Below are 23,858 nucleotides of genomic sequence, written 5' to 3' on the forward strand. Positions count from 1 at the left end.
AGAATTGGTGGTGGTGGTATTGGTGGTGGTATTGGTATTGGTGGTGATGGCATTGGTGGTGGTGGTATTGGTGGTATTGGGATTGGCGGTGGTATTAGTATTGGTGGTGGTGGTATTGTCAGTGGTGGTATTGGTGGTAATGGGGGTGGTGGTATTGGTGGTGGTGATAATATTGGTGGTGGTGATGGTACTGAAGGTGGTGATATTGGTGATGGTGGTATTAGTGGTGTTATTGGTGCTGTTGGTGGTATTGGTGGTATTGGTGGTGGTGGTATTTGTTTTTGTGGCGGTGGTGGTGGTGCTGATGGTATTGGTGTGGTATTGGTGGTGGTGGTATTGGTGGTGGTAGTGGTATTGGTGGTGGTGGTATTGGTGGTGGTGGTATTGGTGGTGGTGGTATTGGTGTTGGTATTGGTGGTGGTATTGGTGGTGATGGTATTGGTATTGGTGGTGTTGGTATTGGTATTGGAGGTGATTATATTGGTGGTGGTATTTGTGATGGTGATGGTATTGGTTGTATTGGTAGTGGTGGTATTTGAGATGGTGGTGGTATTGGTGGTGCTGGTGGTATTGGTGGTGGTGTTGGTGGTGGTAGTGACATTGGGGGTGCTATTGGTGGAAGTAGGGGTGGTGGTATTGGTGGTATTTGTGGTGGTGGTATTGATATTGGGGGGTGGTATTGGTGGTGGTGGTGGTGGTATTGGTGGCAGTGGTGGTATTGGTGACTGTAGTTTTGGTGGTGGTGGTATTGCTGGTGATATTGGTATTGGTGGTGGTACTGTTATTGTTGGGGGTCGTATTGGTGGTTATGGTATTGGTGGTGGTGGTTTTGGTGTATTGGTGTTGGTGTATTGGTGTTGGTGTTATTGGTGGTGGCAGAATTGGTGGTGGTGGTATTGGTGGTGGTATTGGTATTGGTGGTATTGGTGATGGCATTGGTGGTAGTTAATGGTGGTATTGGGATTGGCGGTGGTATTAGTATTGGTGGTGGTGGTATTGGTGGTGGTGGTATTGGCAGTGGTGGTATTGGTGGTAATGGTGGTGGTGGTATTGGTGGTGGTGATGATATTGGTGGTGGTGATGGTATTGAAGGTGGTGATATTGGTGATGGTGGTATTAGTGGTGTTATTGGTGGTGTTGGTGGTATTGGTGGTGGTGGTATTTGTTTTGGTGGCGGTGGTAGTGTTGGTGGTGCTGGTGGTATTGGTGGTGGTATTGGTAGTGGTAGTGGTATTGGTGGTGGTGGTATTGGTGGTGGTGGTATTGGTGTTGGTGTTGGTATTGGTGGTGGTATTGGTTGTGATGGTAATGGTATTGGTGCTGGTGGTATTGGTGGTATTGGTATTGGAGGTGATTATATTGGTGGTGGTATTTGTGATGGTGATGGCATTGGTTGTATTGGAAGTGGTGGTGGTGGTATTGGTATTGGTGGTGGTATTGGAGATGGTGGTGGTATTGGTGGTATTGGTGGTAATGGTATTCGTGGTGGTGATGGTGGTATTAGTGGTGGTGCTGCTGGTATTGGTGGGGTGGTATTGGTGGTGGTGGCGGTGTTGGTGGTATTGATATTGTTTGTGGTGGAATTGGTGGTGGTGATGGAATTGGTGGTGGTGGTGGTATTGGTGGTGGTCATCATATTGGTATTAGTGGTATTGGTAGTGGTGGTTGTGGTATTGGTGGTGGTGTTTTTTTCGGTGGTGGTATTGGTATTGGTGGTGGTATTGCTGGTGATATTGGTATTGGTGATGGTGGTACTGTTATTGTTGGTGGTCATATTGGTGGTTTTGGTGTTGGTGGTGGTGGTTTTGGTGTATTGGTGGTGGCAGAATTGGTGGTGGTGGTATTGGTGGTGGTATTGGTATTGGTGGTGATGGCATTGGTGGTGGTGGTATTGGTGGTATTGGGATTGGCGGTGGTATTAGTATTGGTGGTGGTGGTATTGTCAGTGGTGGTATTGGTGGTAATGGGGGTGGTGGTATTGGTGGTGGTGATAATATTGGTGGTGGTGATGGTACTGAAGGTGGTGATATTGGTGATGGTGGTATTAGTGGTGTTATTGGTGCTGTTGGTGGTATTGTTGGTGGTATTGTTGGTGGTGGTATTTGCTTTTGTGGCGGTGGTGGTGGTGCTGATGGTATTGGTGTGGTATTGGTGGTGGTGGTATTGGTGGTGGTAGTGGTATTGGTGGTGGTGGTATTGGTGGTGGTGGTATTGGCAGTGGTGGTATTGGTGGTAATGGTGGTGGTGGTATTGGTGGTGGTGATGATATTGGTGGTGGTGATGGTATTGAAGGTGGTGATATTGGTGATGGTGGTATTAGTGGTGTTATTGGTGGTGTTGGTGGTATTGGTGGTGGTGGTATTTGTTTTGGTGGCGGTGGTAGTGTTGGTGGTGCTGTTGGTATTGGTGGTGGTGGTGGTATTGGTAGTGGTAGTGGTATTGGTGGTGGTGGTATTGGTGGTGGTGGTATTGGTGTTGGTGTTGGTATTGGTGGTGGTATTGGTTGTGATGGTAATGGTATTGGTGCTGGTGGTATTGGTGGTATTGGTATTGGAGGTGATTATATTGGTGGTGGTATTTGTGATGGTGATGGCATTGGTTGTATTGGAAGTGGTGGTGGTGGTATTGGTATTGGTGGTGGTATTGGAGATGGTGGTGGTATTGGTGGTGCTGGTGGTATTGGTGGTGGTGTTGGTGGTGGTAGTGGCATTGGGGTGCTACTGGTGGAAGTAGGGGTGGTGGTATTGGTGGTGGTATTGGTATTGGTGGTGATGGCATTGGTGGTGGTGGTATTGGTGGTATTGGGATTGGCAGTGGTATTAGTATTGGTGGTGGTGGTATTGTCAGTGGTGGTATTGGTGGTGCTGGTGGTATTGGTGGTGGTGTTGGTGGTGGTAGTGGCATTGGGGTGCTACTGGTGGAAGTTGGGGTGGTGGTATTGGTGGTATTTGTGGTGGTGGTATTGATATTGGGGGTGGTATTGGTATTGGTGGTGGTGGTATTGGTGGCAGTGGTGGTATTGATGACAGTGGCTTTGGTGGTGGTGGTATTGGTGGCAGTGGTGGTATTGGTGACTGTGGTTTTGGTGGTGGTGGTATTGCTGGTGGTATTGGTGGTGGTGGTGGTATTGGTAGTGGTATTGATGGGGGTTGTAGTATTGGTGTTATTTGTGGTGGTGGTATCGGTATTGGGGGTAGTGGTATTGGTGGTGGGGTGGTGCTTTGTGGTGGTGGTGGTATTGGTGGTATTTGTGATGGTGTTGGTAGTATCAGTGGTGGTGGTATTGGTGGTGGTGATGGTATGGTTGGCATTGGTCGTAGTGGTGTTGGTGCTTGTGGTATTGGTTTTGGCTGTGGTATTGGTGGTTGTGGTGGAATTGGTGGTATTTGTGGTGGTATTGGTGGTGGTGATATTGGTGGTGGTGGTATTGGTGGTGGAGGTAGTGGTATTGGTTGTTGTGGTGTTGATGGTGGTATTGGTGGTGGGGGTGGTATTGGTGGTGCTGGTATTGGTATTGGCTGTGGTGGTATTGGTGGTGATGATATTGGTGGTGGTGATGGCATTTGGGGTATTGGTGGTGTTGGTGGTTGTATTGGTGGTGGTGGTATTGCTATTGGTGGTGGTATTGTTGTTGGTATTGGTGGTTGTGGTGTTGGTGGTGGTATTGGTGGTGATGATGGTATTGGTGTTATTTGTGGTGGTGGTATTGGTATTGGCAGTGGTATTGGTGATGGTGGTGGTGGTAGTGGTATTGGTGGGGGTGGTTTTATTGGTGGTGGTGGTATTGTGGTGGTATTGGTGGTGGCATTGGTGGTGATGGTATTGTTGGTGATGGCATTGGTGTTGGTATTGGTGGGGGTGCTTGTAGTGGTGGAAGTTGAGGTGGTGGTATTGGTGGTGGTGGTGTTGTTGTTAATAAAACAGGCTTTTGAAAACAACCCATGAGGTGGCTTTAGTACAGAGGACATGTGACACAGATGTGCTGTTGTCAGCTTCAGCCCATTAGCACAGGATTATGTGCTACCTGGAATTCACATGACTTAATTAGCTAATCATTTCTAAATCGATTTTACTGGGGGGGTTGAAACAGACATTAGATAACGCTGGGTTAAAGTGGTTGAAAGCAAGCGCCCGTGTTACTGGAGTGGCCGTCCTGCTTAAAAAAACACAAGTGGTTTCAGTGCATGTCCGGCCTGCAGTAAGAGAAACTCAATAAAGTAAAAAGTGCTTACAGACCAAATAACAGGTCCCGTGTAACAACTAAAGTAAAAGGGCCAGTAGCCATGGGAAGTTACAAATGAAGACAAGGCTGCACTAAGGAGGGACTAACAAGCCTATTAATGAATCCGAAAGGCAGCATTTCCGAAAGACAATGATAAAAGCCAATGAAAAATATGGGCGGAGAGTGGGCACGGCTTCTCTCCCATCCAGCAGTACAGCAGCCTCGCAGAGCGTGCTGCGCATGCACGCTGCTGCTAGGCTCAAACTAAAAAGGGAGGTTGAAAAATTCTGAACTGTCCCAAATTTGCACCTTGTATGGTGGGCATGCTAAGAAAAGAAAAGTTTCAGCCAGAGACACACATGTTAGAAGTTATGTTCTACTGAAGGCTATCATGCGGTTAGAGATAGCCTTCAGAACTTCATCCTTCTATTCACCAGCTCAGCACTTCGCCTTTGTGCCCAGTTACATGTGCCAAGCTCGGTCCTCCTCTTGGTTTGCTCACAGACACCCTATGTGATAGCAATAAGTGGTGGTTTTCTTTGATAATTGGAAGCAGCCAAATGTAAGATTGGATTGACTCGCTATATTGATTGACCTATAACTTTTAACTGCCCAGATAGACATTTGGACTTCGAATGGATGTGACTTCCAACTCAGGAATGATAAACCTGATGATAATCCATTCCACTAACTAATTGGTGATGGTGCGATGTCCTTTTAAAACCTTTTTACTACCCTTGTTTTATTTTGCCAAATTCATTTAAGATAAGAAGGACGTATAGTGGGTCATTAATGGGAAAGACAGGCAGCTTAGAGGGATCAGTAGTAATTTTGGTTGATTTTACTGTTAGTGCAAAGCCTTTTTTTAGGTTTCATTAAATGGCTTTAATACTGTAGTATTTTCATCCAATTGCATTTTTCTTTCAATTTGGCTAATCAAATTTATATTAATCAAAAGTAAAAGATGTGCCTCTTATAGGCATATGTATTGATTTAAGATCACTTTCAAAAGAAAAAAATGTTGTTTTAAAAAAGTATTCCAGGCATTTAATGCATGTCCATAGATATTCTGTTTATTTCTCCTTTCAGAAGATATCTGTAAGAGCAGCAGAGCAGCTAAATCCAAGGCAGTATGACTGATTTTGTTCTGCCTTAAAATGATTCTATGAGACCACTATCTTACATGGCTCCATAAGCAAACCAATCAGCAGCACTATGCTATGTCAGTTCTCAGTTTGGCAGTTAATGGATCCTCCACAAACCCATGGACTTTCCTTTAATTGCAACTAGCTGGAGAGGGCCCATGCAGACAGGTTTGCACTGCATCTAATGGCACTGAATCAGAATTGGAGTGCAAGAATCCTTCTCTAGTGCAGTTGTCATTGTCCTCAGTCCCTTTGAAATTTGTTTTGAATGGCAGGAAAGTTTTCCAAAGTTCATGGTGAACATCTCCTCAACTCTTCTAGCCTCCTCCAAATCAGGGTTATGGTGAGTGATGCAGTGCATAGATGCTACAGGTAAGGCAGTCATGGAATTCAATTGTGCTATTTGTTAAAAGCAGTTATATTTTTTGATTTAATTTAAATCTCTTTTCATGAAGGGAAAGCTTGTGAACATTGGCTATGGAAATAGTAAGCCATGACAATTTAAGAAATCACTGACTTTTTACTCTGAGTGAAGTCTAATTTGACTGATGCTCTTTAACAACCCAGACACCTCTGCATACCTCCTGTCTTGAGGAAAGAAATATACTAAAGAGCAAATGGGAAAAGGTCTTTCTAATCTCGAATTTACATTGAAGAGATAGAAACACTCATGATTTAGTGACGATTGGGCTTTAGCTAGGTGTACTAAATGTTGTTTGAGAAATACAGATAGTAGAAATGTGAGGGATTCTTCTGCCTGAAGTTGAAACTAAAACATTTCAAGTAAATTGAATATCATGAAATTAGAAAATAACAAACTTAATAACTAGTATATTTCATTATAATAGAGCCACTAAAATATATGTATAAAACTCCATTAATGGGCCACAAAATAAATCAATTTCCTTTTTTATCTTGTTAATTGTTGTTCGCTAACATATGACAAGATGCCATTAAAAACATTGATTATGTATATGTCTCAATTGAGAATGTCTTTGTATCTTCCAGTTTTGGATTGCAGAATTACCAGTTGGTACAGGCTATGGTATTTGCGATTAAAGAAATTAACAACAATCCAACTCTGTTACCCAACATCACTCTGGGATTCCAGATATACGACTCTTGTGCAACATTCAAGCAGTCACTCAAGGGAACACTATGGATGCTTTCAGGACAAGAGTTGTCAACTCCAAACTACCAGTGTGGCAGAAGCTTGGCACCAGCGGCCATCATAGGGGATTCTGGATCCACACGCTCGATTGTTCTTGCACTCATCCTGGGTCTATATAGACACCCCCAGGTAAGAGAACAACACTAATATTGACCAGTAAGATTGGAACAATACTAATTCATAAATGTAGACTATAACACAAGGGGGCATATTTACAGAGAATTGGCGTAGGGCTGCGCAGCAAGTTATTTTGCTGTGCTGCAATACACCAATTTGAAAGGGCAGGAATGGACTGTATTTACAAGTAAGTAAGTAAACTTTTATTGTTTGGTTAATTAAAACCGTAACAATATTACATATAAACATTTGAAATATAAAAGTATAAATCCATACAGTACAAATAACCTTCATGATATGACGGTTAAAAGAAATTAAAAAAAGTTAAAATTACAATTCAGTGTGGTACAAATGTTCCATTTGTGATATTGGTTGTGCTGGGGGGAGAGTCTCAGCTATGTTTTCAGGGCAAGTTCACAAAGCTTTAAAATTTTTAACAGATTACAGTTCAGTCGGGGATCCGATGGGTTGAGGCACTGAATGATGACAGCCCTGCATGTCCTGATCTTTCTCGATTTGAAGACCGGCCGCAATAAGGTGACGTGTGCTTGACAGAAGTATGGACAATTACAAATGAGATGGATAAAGTCCTCTTTTTTTTGTCCACAGAATCTGCATGCTATGCGACTGTTGTATTTCCAACCAGGTTTGTCCACTATTGTTGGTAGCTCATCAAACTGATGTGCCATCAGTTGTTTCTTTGAAAACTCAGAAAATGTAAGGCCTAGTAAGGTGCTTGTTTTAGAGAGTCGTAGTTGTTGAGTACCATCCATGCATGTGTTCGCTGGCTAAACTTGTTTTTATCTTCTACCAGCGATTGAAGTCTTGCCATTTTGTTGGTAATTCGTCTAAAAGCTGAGAAAGACAGGTTTTTTATACACAGATCTCCCGTTTTGGTGGTTGGGAGAGCTTTGTATAGATATTTATTGTATGAGGATTATTTTTTGTCTTTTTCCACTTCTGTCCAAAGCGCTTTAGTGATTTGTGAGTGTTTTAGGTCAAGTTTTATTTTGTACCAGCTTTTTATGGTGGAGTTCATCCTTCCTAATGATTTGTTAATTAGTCCAAATTCCAGCCACACCTGTGCTGACAATGCTCTTTTGGGTAGCTGGAAGGTTAGTTTATAGGTGGTAAAAAGCAGTTTGTTTAGAAGTGTTGAGTCTTTTCCATATTGGGTAACGTTACCATATGATAGTGTTGACAAGCGCCTTGCAGCCATCACGGATAGCAGTGATTTAAAAGACGGGCATTCCAGTTTTTTTTGCTAGTGTGCTAAAGGCAAATGTTAGTGCACCAGCCTTTTCTTCATGTAGTTCCTCTGATCTTGTTGATCAAATCTATTATCTAGGTAGACTTCTACACAATAGTATCCTAAGTATTTCAAACTTGTGATTTCCTCCAGCATCTTACCGTTCAGTAGGGGTGGGCGGAATTTGCGAAATTCACTTTCGCAAATTATCGCGAAAATGTTAAAAATCTCCGCAAACACGCAGAAATATCGCGAAGATGCGGAATTTTTTTCCCCGACCGTTCACGGTATTTTCTGCGTGGTCACGGCTCGACAACTTACCCAAGCGGTTGCTCGCGGGCGCGGCCATCTTGTTTTCACTTGTCTCGCGGTGCATGATCGCAAGAAGAAAGACGTGATCGCGCGACGCATGACGTTACTGCGGGCGCGAACTGTCGCGAGACAGCGCAAATGGCTACCAAAAATTCAACATCTCGTGGAGAACGCGACCGGATCGGGAAAACTTGTCGGCAAACGCGGGGATTCAGGTAAGGCGATCACGTTCACTCGAGAATGTATTATTTTACTGCGCGAGCAAGAAACAAATTATCGCTAAGCTGCGAAATGCGGAAATTTTGGCATTTTTGCGCTTTCCGCGGAACGCGAAAATGCCAAATTCGTGCAATTTCCGCGAACGGAACGGAATTTTGGCCCAGGCCTACCGTTCAGCCTGATCGGTTTTGGATCAGCATGGTTTTAGACTTACTTTGTTGATTTCCTGTTTATTGATTGTGACATAATACTGCATTTCTATTAGCGCCCTCTGGAGGCTGACTTATGTTAGGCTCATTAATACCACATCATCGGCATATGAGATATATGACAGGGTTAATGAGCCAAGTCAGGGCGGATGACAATTAGTCCAGTTCAGCCTTTGTGCTAAATCAGACATGAACAGGTTGAAAAGATGGGGAGAAAGCATGAATCCTTGTTTCCAACTGTTTTTAGTTAGGATCTTTCTTGAGACCCTAGTGCCATCGCCCAATTTGACTCTTACCCAGGTGTAGGTATATAGTAGCATTATTCCTCACAATATGTTTTCTGGGATATCCAACCTTTCAGTTTTTTCCACAGCCTCTGTTGGTCTATGTACTCAAAGGTTGCCTTTAGGTCTATGAAGCAAAGGTGTCATCTTTATGGTTCACTTTTGCATTTGTTGGTGATTTGCGAGACTGCTAGAATGTTCATTGTTGTTCGGGTCCCTTTCCTAAATCTGGTTTGATTAACTGGGATCAGGTTTAGCTTATCTGACCACTCGGTCAAGTCTACCAGGATCATTGATGCATAGCATTTTGCTGCGACATCGAGTAATGCGTTGAGTCTGTAATTTGAAGGGTTTGTTTGGTCTCCCCCTTTATAAATTGGGTTACATTATTGATCCTAGCTAGCTAGGTGGAGTGCTGCCTAGTAATTCTACTTCATCGAATAATGTCGAGAGATTAGTCCCTCAAAATATTGTATCTCCTTTGAAAATGGCTTGGGGACTGCCACTTGGTCCAGGTGCCCCATCACGTCTTCCTCTCTTTATTGTGTTGATGGTGTCTTCAATGAAGAATTTGTGTTCGTGGACTTTTTCTATGAGAGAAGGGTTGTTCTTACTGTGCCTGATGTGGCTGTTGTCATTATTCATGTATCATTTGCATTATTAGGTGGTTGTTCAGTTTGTAGCGTTGGTGTTGATTTTGACAGAATTCTCACTTCGAATATTCTGGCCAGGAAGTCTGCCCAGACTTCATTTAGAACATTCAAGGTATTTGGAATTTTCATTGGCCTGCTCAGATTGTTTACTAAGCCCCAGAAAACACAAATGTTGGTTTGTTCAGCATTGAATACTAATTTGGTCCAGTTTGCCTCGTGCCGTGTTCTTTTTTCTTCCCAGTGTAGTTTTTACTTACTCCTTTCTCAGCTGGCGTGCTTTTCCCATTCCTAGTTGATCTGTGTCTGTGGTTTTGGTGTTCTTGACGGCCTTTCTTAATTCTTGTTTTAATGTTCTCATTTGACATGAAGAGGCATTCTTTTCCTTCCGTGTTTTTCTCCTTGAGCAGCATGTCATTAATGATGTCAGGTTGGTTGTAAATTCTATCCTGGAGCTTATGGGGTTGGTGTTTTTATTGCAGCTGGTTATTGATAGGGCAGTTATCATGCAATTTAGCTCTTGTAGAGATGCATTTGTCCATCTTAGGCATTTTAAGTTTGTTGTGTTTATAGTTGGGTTTACGGTTGTGTTTACGGTGCCTTCCAGCACTGGGATGTTAGTATGGCTTGTGGGATTTTGACCAAAATATATATGCTGGTGGCTATGATCACTCAGAGTCGAGAAGTTGATTGAAATTTGAACTAAGTGAGGCATCAGAGATAGTGAGATGATTGTATAGTCCAGTATTGATTGGGCACTAGCTCTGTGGAATGGGAATTTCCGGGAAGAATCCTCCGTTGTTCTCCGGTTAATAACCCACATTCCAAGGTACTCTAACATTGTCATAAATGCCCAGCCTGTACGATCTGGACAGTATGTCAAAAGTAGGTATTGCGATGGCAAGTCATAGTATATGTTGTCTGACATCAGTTTTTCATCCTCATCCGGTGTGTGGATCAGATTGGCATTAAAGTCACCTGTTAGGATTATATCCCAGAGAGGATGCACATTTCTTATCTCTGTTGCAAGTAATACAAGTTTAGTGCTTTTTTCGTGTTGGAACTTGGGTGTATGTTTACATTGATCAGTAGTACTCTCCTGAATTTGGAGTTCATCCTGTTCATGAATTTGATTGATTGCAGGCTAGGATATGGTGAATTGAGTTGTTCGGATTTTATGTAGAGTGATGTAGACACATAGACTGCCAATCCTCCTTTTGGGCAGCCATTGCGCTCCTTTTTTTTTTTGCTTCTACGAAGTAGTGAATGTAACCTTCCAAGGGCAAGTTATAAAAGACCCATGTCTCTTGGAATGCTATGCTATTATATCATATACTTCCCAATCTTGGGGAAGTGTGGAGTCCTCTAACAATTTTTTTGCTCCCGCTAAATTCCATGAGAAAGAGATGTAGATCGTCTTTCTTCATTTTCCTTGGTGTGATCTCCCTAGGTCATTCTACCTTGGGCATGCTTAGTGTAGTGGCAAGCCAGTTTCACTGTGTTTGGTTAGAGTCAGTTTGCATGTCAAAGCTGCTCTTCTTTGGAGCTGGGTTTGAGCTATTTCCCCCTCGTGTTCTGCAGGACCGAGTAGACCTGAGTTTTTCCCAGTAACTTTGTTGGGGGTTGTGGTTTTTGGTGGTGAGCTTTTACCATTAGGGCTTAGGGGTAGCATTTCTTCATTTGTTTTGTTAGTTTTATGCCCCAAATTTCAAAATATTGTGTTTGGTTCAATATCAGTTGAACTATGTCTTCAATCTGTTATGTAGTTAATGTGTGTTCAGGCTATTTAAAGTCCTCGTTGGGTAGGAATTGCACTGATGGCAAATCTATGAATTCTATGTGTTTCAGTCCTGGAATTTTGGCAGTCAATTTTAATATTTTCCCCCTTTTAGGAATGTCATGTTGGCCTTGTGAGGTATATAGTGGGGTGAAGAAGATTTGTTGTGTGTCCTTGTTGCTTGGGGGGGTTATCCTGATCAGGTGAGTGCGCTAGACACTTTCTGGTGAAGTTTGTTTTTCATGAGTTTGTATCACCACCCTAAGATTTGTTTGGGGCATAGATCTGTTTGCGTTTTGTATGTTTTCGTGCTTTTATCTGGGGTGGAGTGTAGGCGGACCTCGTGATCTTTTATCTTGTTCAATTCTTGGTCACCCCGGGAGATCCCTGTATGTTGGGGGTTTTATTGGTCAGGTGTACTGAGTGTGTTTTTGATCCACCCATTTTGATCTGGTTTGTGTGGTTGTCTTAGGTGTTGCTTGATGTTACATCTTCCTGGCTTCTGAAGCAGTTACCTAAACCACGGCAGTTGTTTGCACAGTTTTGTGGGTTATGACGTTGCATTTTTTAACTAGACTGTGTTCCACTGGTGGGTTCCTTTTTGTTTTATTATAGTCTTGTTTCTTTTATTGCCACTCTACAGTCATCAATGGTATTGCCTGCTGTTGTTGTACTGTCCAATGTTCTTTTTGGCAGAGATTGTGATATGGGGCTGTTTATACATGACTTTTCTAATACATCTGCATCCTCCATGCCTCACTTGGTTGTTCTCACACCATCTACTATGCTGTCATCCTGGGCATTAAGCGAGCTCAGTTCTGCTATATTATTTTGAGTTTTTTTTTAAAATGGGATATGTTCTTGATCCATTTTGGTTTGTTACTTGACTTATTGCTTTCCTCACTTTCCTGTGACGTTTCTTTTGCCTTCTTGATTGTCTTCTCTTTTTTGGGTATGTGTGTGTTTACACCAGTTGTTAACGTGTTCCCATCATTCGTATGTGCTGTGTTCAATTGTGTTTGCTTCAGTGCATATATTACTCCTCCTGTGGGTACATAAGATCGGTTGGATTTCCATGCCCTTGTATTTCCTTCCTCACAGGGTTTGTCTAATTTATTTTTACTGGCTTTCATTGTCTTTATTGTCCTTTTGTGGTTGGCAGTTGTTGGCCATTGAAATGTTCACTAGGTGTACTTTTGTAATACTTATTATGTCTTCCAAAATGTCTGGTAGGGAACTTAACTTGTCCATGATTGGCCCACATTTACATATTGCTTGTTTTGAGGAGTGAGTTGCTTGTACCTTTGTTACTAAGTTGGTGAGTTTTTCAGGTTTGGTGTTAATTCCTGAAATGTGTCTAGCCACTATATTCATTAAGTCTATTTGTAGATCTAGTTTGTCAGATTGCATTACCATTGCTCTTGTTGAGGCTCGTAGGGTATGTAATAGCGAAATGAAGAGTCCAGACTGGCTGCACATGTCTTCTGCTAAGTGTTTTTGTCTTCTTTTGTTTTTTCTTTTTTCTAGTACTGTCATTTTGCTTTAAGTTTGTTTTTTCCATATATGAGTGCTCAGACTCCATCCAAGAGTCAATCGATATTTCGGCAGGTACGCTAGTGATGGTCCAATTATTGAGTGATAACCTTTGTTGATGCTGTGTCCTCAATTAAAATTGTGATAATGCTGGTGTTTTGTTTTTCCGGTCTTTCGGTTGCATATTCATGAATGGTTGTTTTTTTGTTCACTGTCTCAAGGTGTTCCCCATTACCTGAAAGAGGGAAAGTTCTTGGTCAAGTTTTTTCTCTGTTGTCCATTTGTAACATAGCAACTGTATTTAACACCTGATGTTTTTCCAGTTTTTGTATTGTTATTGGCGTGGAATGTATGTTTTTTGTAATGGTGGGCATAGTGTTCCGCTCCGCCCACGGAGTGTACGTAGTGCTGCCTGCTTCGTGGTACGCGAAGTAGGCGTAGCAGGCAGCACTACACACATGGCGTGGTGGAGCAGAGCTGTCTGCCACCCGCCTCCCGCCCTCTTCTCGTAAGAAATGTGAATGCGCGAGCATCCGCGCATGCGCATTTGTGAGGAAGAAGTTGCGGTTGAACCAGGAAGAGGGAGCCCCGGGATGCCGCACCTCAGGTAAGTCATTTTCTAACTTTAAAATACTTTAAATTATTTTAAAATAAGGGCGGGCGGGAGGCGGGTGGCGCGTAGTGGGGCTACGCGGATTGCGCGAGTGTGCGTAGATTTGGCCACACTACGCGATGCTCCACATAGCCCCACTACGCCCACTACGCCCAGGGTTAGTTTTTTGCCCTGTTTAATTAAGTCACACTTATTGGGTTTTTATCTTATTCTATGTTTTCCAGTATCCCACTATCAGTTTGTTTTGCTGATGAGTCTATTGGTTTTTGTTCCTCTTCTGCGTTGTTTCTTTCAGCTTTACCCCGGAGGGGGGCTTTGTTGTTATTAAGTTGTTGAGTATTTTGTTAGGTACCTCAGTATCCCCCTTTTCTATCAGGGGGATGTCAGGTCCCTTGGTCTGTTTGGTCCCATACCTGATTCCCTTGCACAAAGTATTGTTTGATGCAGTGAATTTCGAGTGAGGTTGTTTCACTTGGGGATTTACTTTCTGTGGGGCCAGGGGTGTTAAGAGACCTGTCATGTTTCCTGGCATTGAGTAAATTGCAGCTCCTGGGTCTTTTAGGAAGTGGAACTTTGAACTGGTGTTTGGTTTTCCAAACATGATTAGAATTGATGATATAAGTTTGGATGACACTTGCCTCTCTTGTCAGACTTGTCTTGTTTGTGTTTGTTTGTGTGTTTTTGTTTTTTTACATAAATGTTTCTGGTTGGAAATCTTCTGCCCAGGCATCTGCCTTATCCTTCCCGATCTCATTCTTTTCTTTATTGCCCCTGTTTAGGGTATTCTTTGGGTTGTACTGTCAGTTTATGTACTTATGTACTTATTTGGTCAGGTTGGTTTGGGGGAGAGGTTGCAGCAGTTTTAGGTGACCCCTGCCCTGGCTCCACATCCCACCTGGTTTTGGTGCCTTCCGTTGAGTCACTACTGCCTTTCTGTACCTTACTCTGACTCTACTTTTGCCACCAGCCTTGGGTGGTGCAGTGGCCATGGCAGTTTCCTGATTTAAGGATAGTTGGTGTTGATGGTCCGGTGTTGTGTTTTGGATTTTTTGGGAAAGGGAGAGGAGGGAGAAACATGTGGTGGGCAGGCTCCCCCACTGAGGGCAAACTGCACCGGCCTAATGCCGACCGCTTCTACGGCCAGTGGGAGATCTGCAACTCTAAGCCTCACCTCAAGACTTTGCACCCTTGTTGCACGTGTAGTTTGTCACCTTTACCGCACCCCTCCCTCACTGCTGCTCTGTGCCTTTGTTTTTCTCCTGCTGAGAATGCATTTTAATGCTCAATCACTTTAGCAGCTTGTGTTGGAAACTGTTGCTGCTGCTCTGTGCCTTTTTCTTGCTCCTGCTAGGAGTGCTTTCCATGCTCAATCACACTTGTGCTGCTTTCTAGAAGCTGCACCAGACTCTAGACACAAGACTCCCCAGTACTCTTTTTTCAGGCTCGCTGGGAGGACTAAGGTGCAGAGAGAAGCGGAGCAGCTGTTGGATTCCACGCATAGGTTGTGGGGATCACTGGTTCCTCGCTGAGATAGCCGCACCGGCTTGACGCCAACCACTTCCACCTCAAGTGGGAGATACCACTGACTGAGCCTTACCTGCCTCGTCGCTGCTGCTGCTCGTCTTGTGAAGCCAATGCCGGGCTTCAGCAGTCTTCCTTTCTGGCCACTGTGTTTTTCCGGCCACTGCATTTTTTTCCAGCCACGGTCTTTCCTGCTTGACACCTGCTTGCGGCCCTACATGGGCAGGAGTGAAGGGGGTTTGCAAAGCCCTGGTGGTTACTGGTAGTCTTGGCCCGCCACGCAGTTACCCCATGTGAGGGGTGCCGGGATGGCCGAGGTCGGGAGTTGGGAGCTGCAAGGAAAAAAGCTTTGCCTCTGACTCTCCTCATATCCATGTGAGATGTTGGGAACTGCAGGGCATACTCGAACAGTCGAAACAAAAACTAGGCATAGCATCCTATGAGAAGGGGGAGGAGTAATTGAACATTTATGAGATACTGTGCATTCCTGTTCTTTCAGCTAGCACTGGTGCACAATTAGCAGCCATGCACCAACGCAGGCACCTTTGCACCATGGTGCAAGGGTGTCCACATTGTTCGCATTATTGTTTTTGCGCAGAAAGGGTCACCTTCCTGCATAAAAACAGTTCTAAGAGGCGTTTCCTCTTTCTATGTGTGCTGCAGAATGCAGCACATGTGGAAAGGGGAAAAAATAAGGAAGGCGCAGGGATTTGGTGCTGCCCTAGCTTTATGAGATATTGTAGATTTGGGGCAGCGTCAAAGTCCATGTGTGTTGCGTTTGAACACCCACAGCAACACCCATGGTAATCCTCTTTGCTGCCGAGTAAAGTAAAGACAGCGACTTGCGCTGATTTGCCTTACTCCATATCTACAAGGCCATGAAAAGCGACACATGGTGGCTTTACGTGGTCTTGTAAATATGGCTAAGCCCTTCGTGCCACTGGAACATCACAAAAAGTGACATTCAAGCAGAGCACAGGGCTTGTAATTATACCCCTTAATGTGCAGCAGAGAACATTAAAAGTGTTAGTTAAATGTGCAATGGCAGTAAAATGTCTGGCTGGACAAATATGTTGTTCTCAGTCTTAAATCAGGCAGATGTCTAGAATTTGCTATTTTTCCTTGTGATCCTTACATAATTCCTAGTGGATTTTCATGAGTGTTTTAGAAGAAGCAGTAGAGAATTTCTGGTTTAACAATAAGAATAGTTTGTGTTAGGGTTGTTATAGGAAATTTATGTTGGAGGTTTGTAAAAGATCCACTGTAAATGTATGACAACAAAAGTTAAAATGATAATGCATCCACTAAAGAAACCATCAGGCAACTTGTAATTCCTAATAGTGTCCCAAAGGGAATTAGCTCACAAACATATGAATGGGATGTTTTCGTGTATAAACATATAGAGGTCTTGACAAGTGTGGCCCTTAACACATTACACATGTCTTAATCACCAAATCTTAAACCAGTCATATGTAAAGGCTGCTCAAATGCCTCATTCTAAGCAATCAAAGGCTAGATAGCTTTTTTGTAGCTGAGGTGTGGTTCAACACACAACATAGTTATCTGGCATGCATCTTACTAAACATATACTTTGGGCGTTCTGCAATTGAAATATATAATATGTCACACAAAGCAAGTACACATGTTTAAGTCTAACCTACGGAAAGCTTGTTGCCGCAGAACTATAGTCAAAAATGAAATAATACATATAATACGCTTTTGATCAGCCCTGTGCTTAGGTTGTGCTGGATTTATTGTCTATCTCAGTCCCATACTTCTAATTTGATGGCTTTCCTCCCTATTTTTCGTTAGTCCTATCACTGCACCACAGCTTCCACATCATTGCTTTGATTGGATGAGTTGTATCCTTCCCCTGCTGACATCAGGAAGCTATTTTTTCATTTGTCATTTAGCACTTTGTGGTGTTCTGTATCCAAGCTACGATGTAGAGATCTGGAAGGTGGGGTGGTTGCCAATGTGGAATGCTACTGTTTGGATTGTTGGTCATTTGCTTGGACAGTTGCCCTGGGACTTCATTGTGGATGGGGTCTCTGCTAATGCGGTACTGAATAAACTACATCAACCTCACCGGGACGTAAACGTGGTGTTATTTATGGACTTCACACACTTAGGGCCTGATTACAATGCAGTAAGAACTTGCTCCGACCGTCAGTCGGAGCCATTCTCACCACATCTTAATCTCCTGTTTGGAATAATTTCCGGCTGACCCATTTTGATGGAGTCGGTCGGAAATTATTCCAAACAGGAATTCCAAATGGCTTACGACAGGCTCAGAGAGCCCGTCCGCCATTCAGAAGGCCTTCAGCAATCCCTTGGCCGGCTCTTTCCGGCCGAGGGATTACGATGGCAGTTTCCCACTACCTTTCTGTGCCAACCTTTCTGACATGGCTAAGGGGCACAGCCTAGGGGGCACCTATGGTGCCCTCCTGTTGATCCCTGCATCCGGTGGCAGGCACCTTGAGGTGCCTGCCACGGGGTGCTGGGATGAACTTCACCCCTGCTCTTTGCTATGAGAGCATGCATTCTGTTCGGAAAGTATGCTCCCATAGCAAAGTATAGGATTGCAACCGAACAGGGTTCGGTCACATCCTAATAGCTGGGTTGGAACCGATGACAGGAGGTCTTTCGGTTCCATTTCCAGAGCGATGTCGGCTAGACTCTGGTCTGTCCGACATCGCAATCGGGCCCTTAGTAGTAGTGAATAGCTTTCCTTATTCTCTTCCCCATCTACTTACAGCCACCCTCAATAGTCTATCCTGACTTCTCTGTTGCTTTATTGCTCCCACACCATTTCTGTCACCTGTGTCATTGGCTTTTTATTCGTTATTTTGCACACCTGCTTTTGTTAGGGTCCAGCACCCCCACACCACCGAGCTCCTTTCTGCTCAATCATCCATTGCTTTTCCATCCCTTCTCAGCCCTTCCCTTTCCATTCCTCCACTTTACTTTTTAAAATTATTTTTCTTTTAAATTATTTTTGTGAGGGCACAGCAGTTGCTCTCTGCTCCTGGGCCACTCCTTTATATATTTTCGTGGCCTGTGTATACTTTATTTTAATCTTATCATTCACAAATGGCTGAAAAATATCTGGGAATAGGAAATGCAACTTTGAATAATAATGGCAAAATAATCGCTGGTGCTTCAATATGCATGAGCAGGTATAGGGGGCCATCTCTGAATCCTTTTTATTTATGAGAAAAAACATTCAAAGATGACCGTCCATCAATACACATGTTTGATGGTCCAATGGTGGCTGTCTTGTTATGGTTTTGCGCATAAAGAAAAAAAAAAGCATTCCAAGATGGCCATATATGCATGCAAATGCATTGTGATGCATGCAGAAGTGGACAGTATGATTTTCTTTCCCTTTTTCCCTTTTTGGCTTCAGCCTACAAGACAGCCGAAGCTGTCTGGTTACAAAAAACGTATTCTGGTCTTACCAAGAAATGACAGGGGCTTACAGCCCATTCATTGTTTACCCTCAGTTGCCTTTATTTTCACTTTCATTCGCTGGCTTCTTATTGAATTGATTTCATTGTCCCAGCTTGTCCAGCTTATGCTAGTTCTTCCTGTTGAATATAGCCTCTTTACCATCTTTCTGAGTGGTTGATTTCTGTTCTTTCACTGCTCTGTTTCAACTTTGTTTTTTGGTAAACACTCCAACAGAGTACCTATGCTTTCCAGCCCTCTCACCCTCTCACCTGTTTGCGCACCATACATATCCAACCCCTCACTTTGTGTTTCTCTCTCATGTACTTCTCCAGCTAACCTCCTCACACTCCATGTTCTCACCCTAATGTGATTCTCCATGCTCCATGTGTTGCTGTCCCTTCCATGTGCTTCTTTTTCTCTCATGTGCTTCTTTCTGTCTCTGCTGTCTTCTGTCCCCGCACCACACTGTGTTCTTCTTTCTATGCGTGCTTCTCCTCCCACCCGTGTTGCTCTCTCCCTCATGCAATGCATTTCCACCCCTCGTCCCACCTTTTCCATCCATAATTAATTCATATTTTAATAATTTGTCTATATCATTACTGTAATACATGAGAAGAAAGATATTCCAAATATATCAAACATCTTAAATAGATCACGTTTTATCCATTATATGCGGTGCATTAAAATCAATCTATTAATAGCACGCAAACATAATACAATTCAACGTAAATAAAAATAAATCCTACATACATCATATTAAATAAGCACATAAATATACCCATCTATATTGAGCAGGTAGGAAGTGGTGATAGAACAACCCTATTTATGGTGGGTTGCCTTTACTGGAATACTCTGCCCATTATGCCATGCAAAGTATGGAAGTCCAGAGTATGGAAAACAATCAGAGGCCCTGATAAGCAGGAAGTGAACTCTCTGGGCTTTTCTCTCTCAATTGCTGTACAATCTAAAGAGCGATTTAAATGAATTTACCTGTGTGATTTGCTAATTCAGTCAATGATAGACTTTAGAAGCTATTGAAGTTTGTTTATTTTATCATAGTGGTATACACTTAACAAAACATTGTGTATAAAAAGCCAACAGCAAACTAAAGATACAAAAAACCATTTGGAGAATATCGAATGCAGATCACCATTTGAAAATACTTTTAATTGAAATTGCCATATGGTAACAAGTGTCTGTTTTTATTTTGCAAAAGATCAGTTATGCTTCATCAAGCCCACTGCTGAGCGACCGGATCCAGTTCCCTTCCTTTTTCCGCACTATTCCCAGTGATGACTTCCAATCTCTTGGGCTGGCCCAGTTGGTGATACACTTCGGATGGACATGGGTTGGAATTTTGGCCTCGGACGATGAATATGGACAAGTAGGCAGTCAAATAGTACAGCAAGAGCTAATCAAGGCTGGGGCTTGTGTGGCCTTCACTGAGAACATCCTCATAAGCCGAGCAGACAAGAATGCTTTTCATATTGCCCCGGTTATCAAAAACTCGAACGCCAATGCCATTGTCATCTTTTCTTCTATTGCTTACCTGATTCCTGTCTTGAATGAGATGATAAGGCAGAATATTACCGGGAAGATCTGGATTGCCAGTGAAGCCTGGTCAACCTCTGTTCTTGCTCCTTTTGAGAAATATTCTGGCATCCTACCAGGCACCATTGGGTTTGCAATCCACAGTGGAGAGATGGTGGGCTTTCAAGAGTATTTCACCAGCATCCGCCCTGCAGCAACTCCTGGGGATCCGTTTGTGAGAAGGTTCTGGGAAGAAGCCTTTAGCTGTCAGTGGTGGGACAGGGAACATCTCCTGACCAGGGCCAACGAAATCAAGAACTGCACTGGGGCTGAGAGACTGGACAGCCTTCCCCTCAACAGCATCCTTGACTTTAGACTTACTTACACTATCTACAAAGCAGTTTATGCCACAGCTCTGGCTTTACAGGATCTAAGGAACTGCTTGGAAGGTGGCGGGCCTTTCCTTCAAGGCACCTGTGCAAATATCTTAGCGTTCCGGCCATGGCAGGTAAGTTACTTTGCTGCCAATTATTCCAAATAACAACCAAATGAAAGATAAGATGAAAGGGGCAAGCAGATGTAACCTAAAAGTGCATGCACATATTGGCAATCACTGACGGACCCTTTGGACATTTTCCACGATGACCATAGTCCTTGTACCCTTTGCAACATCAAATAGCGTGGTCTAGCAACGGGGACATGGGCCCAAACACAAGCAATGAAAATGTACCCCTTCCCCATGACTGGACAACAAGACAGCCAGGGTTGTATTAGGATCAAATAAACACCAGTGCAGAACCACAAAAGGGCTCACATTTGCGAATCACACCTTTTGTCTCGCAAAGTTTTAAGTAGCTTCCTCTGCACGCCACTAGCCTGATTTGAACTTTCCATTTCATTTTGTTAGACAGGATCGATAATTTGGTCTGTCACAGGGGACTTGTCAATCACACCTCCTTTCAATCAACATACTCTCTGTCCCTAGCTTCCGACTGGTGCGGAATGTCATTACTGGAGGACTGATTCAGTAGCCATGGATCCCTCGCTCACCACTATTACTATGTAGTATTCTCGACCACCACCCCATTCCTTCTCTTTCCAGCACCTACGTCTGCCTAGCTCTCTCTCGGCCTCTCTCGTGGTCCTAGTGAACCTTAAACGTTTCCATTGTCCATAGAGTTCCACACTATATATGTTAACTCACTGTACTGCTAACATAAGACAATGTTCTGTATCTAACATGCCTCTCTTTGAAATACTAGTAACATAGCTCAGGGTCAAAGATTTAATTTCAAGAAGAATCTCCAATTGGTCATTTGCTGCAGAAATCCAGGTGTAATCTAGAAGTCCAAGATACAGGTATTTTAAAATAGCTCAGTGGGTAATGCATCCACTGTCGAGATGAGCATGTGATGCATAGAATGCATGACTGAATTTCTGCTGGGCCTACTTCAGTTGTCATGCTTCTGAGGGTGATCAACAACAAAACATTTGTGCACGCTACGCTCATGTCCATTTTCACCATAATTATTCACCTAAACCAACAGTCCATTACAATGCATTGGGCATTCTCAGAATCTCTTATTGAAGCTGCCTCCTCTAAAGACTATTCAATTTCTTTGTTGTCTGTAGAAACTAGTTTGCCTTCTCAGACAACTCAAAATATGCCACGTTAAAACCTCTCCACAGCTCTTAAATGATTGAAGCGATGATTGGAGAGATGAAGCAGTCTGTCTTTCAAATTCGAGAAAGACAAAGTGTTAACTGAAAGACACCTCTTCACTATACAGAGGACTAAAGCTGTCTGTCCTTTGGTCAGTCCCTGCAGCCTTATTTCGGGGCAGAAAGCAGAAATGTGCCATTTTTTAAGGGTCTCTTATCCCATTTAGGCGCCCTCCTGCCAGGCCTGGATATAGCAAGGCAACACTAGGCTTTGCCCCGGCTGGATTGTTGCAATGGTTTAAATGACAATGATCTGCCCAACAGAGCCTTAAAAGCCCTACCTGGTGCTGTGTTACTTACATGTGTGATGCCAGGAGGGTCAGGCATTCGGGACAACTGGCACCTGGAGTATAGGGGGAGTTGCCTCATATTCATAGAGGAGAAGGAGCACTCCGGGCAGTTCAATGCTAATGGCGGGAGGTTACTCACAGTATATCAGTTAAGATTGTGAGGGAGAGAGGGGTGACGGTTTAGTGACAGAATATCAAAACCATAAATATTGTGCTACCAAATTATCGTGTCAAAAACAATAGATTACATAAACTATCATTTTCTCTATACATATAATGGTAAGAACAAAAATATTGGAAACATTTTTTATACACTAATATCGGAAAAATGCATACAAAAATATCAATATGTATATATATATATTTATATATATATTCACTGAAAAAACCACAGGTTTCACACATGTTATAGTTAGCGGAAATTTTACTGATAAAAAACCAATGAAATTCCCCCGTTATAGTTAGTGCAGGCAACTATAACTCACGCGACCGCAATCCTCTGCTGATGCTAATACTGTATTTAGACACTTATTTGCCCATGTCTTCTTCCATACATTTTTAGCTATACATATATTACAAATATTTTTTTTTCATAAAGACACATATGTCATCAGCAGAAGATTGCGGTCGCGTGAGTTATAGTTGCCTGCACTAACTATAACGGGGGAATTTCATTGGTTTTTTATCAGTAAAATTTCCGCTAACTATAACATGTGTGAAACCTATGGTTTTTTCAGTGAATTTGCAAGGTTTATTAAATGCTAATTCCTAACTATAACGTGTGTGAAACCTATGGTTTTTTCAGTGAATTTGTACGGTTTTTTAAATGCTAAGTTACTTTACGCCATTCGTGGCGTGCGCGCCCACTTAACGCAGTTCGTTCCGTGCGCGCACGGTGCGCTTCGCGCACCGTGCGCGCACAGTGAGCACGCGGTGCGCTTCGCGCACCGCGTGCCCACTTTACGCAGTTAGTGCCGTGCACGCACGGTGGGCACGCGGTGCGATGACAAAGCAAGAAAGCACGTCAACAAATCTGTTTCTGCTTTCCTCCGTGACTATGGTATGGGTGCCATTTACCACAACAACTTGCGTTATGACATGCAAGACATTTATAGAGGAGATGGTGTGCACTTCAATGATGAAGGGAACAGAGTCTTCCTCTTGAACCTTAGACTCTGCATCGGTACTTACTTGTAGGTACCACTAAAAAATCATTTCATAAACACAACGGCTCTTTTTAGAGCCCCCTAATATCTAAACACTTAAATCTGATTTTCATTTTTTTTTTTTTTTTTCTACCGTACGCTTACCGTAAGCTTACCGTACGCGTACCCCGTGATTTTTTTTAAAATCAATAAATGTTTTCTTTGTACTTTATAGTCCTTCTTTGACCCCCTCACAAATGTAAGGGGGTCTGTAACTCTCCTCATTGCCCCCTTTCCTTGTTTTCACTCTTTTTTTTCAGAGTGAAATACACAAAATGGCGGCCGCCCCTTCCTGGTTTCGGCCGATTCGAATGTTTACTAAGATCTAAGAGCCAATCAGAATCGCGCTCGCGCACGCCACCGTACGCTTACCGTAAGCGTACGGTAAGCGTACCGTAAGCGGGCTCAGATATATATATTGATTTAAAGGCTATTTTCTCAGAATCTACTGAACAGATTTACACCAAACCTACAAAAGGCACTTCCTTGACCTAGGGACTACCTCTCTGCCAAATTTTGAGTAATTCTGTTCAGCCGTTCGGGCTGTAGCTCGTTCTAAAGGTCCTATTGAAAAATGCATGGGAAAAATGCGTTTTGGGACCCCCCTTTTATCTCAGCCCCCGCTTGACGGATCCC

At 43.2% G+C, this 23,858-nt stretch overlaps 1 protein-coding gene across 1 annotated transcript in view; it reads left to right on the plus strand.

The window, feature by feature from the left end:
* Window positions 1-23,858, plus strand: part of LOC146782759 (extracellular calcium-sensing receptor-like) — a 245,218-nt gene that overhangs the window by 128,656 nt on the left and 92,704 nt on the right. Inside the window, exons 2-3 of the mRNA XM_085637233.1 lie at window positions 6,376-6,667; window positions 19,692-20,513. Coding sequence (XP_085493359.1) covers window positions 6,376-6,667; window positions 19,692-20,513 — 1,114 coding nt within the window. The remainder of the gene's footprint in view (window positions 1-6,375; window positions 6,668-19,691; window positions 20,514-23,858) is intronic.

This window comes from Triturus cristatus, chromosome 12 (assembly GCF_964204655.1).
Source record: "Triturus cristatus chromosome 12, aTriCri1.1, whole genome shotgun sequence".
Taxonomy (NCBI): Eukaryota; Metazoa; Chordata; class Amphibia; order Caudata; family Salamandridae; genus Triturus; species Triturus cristatus.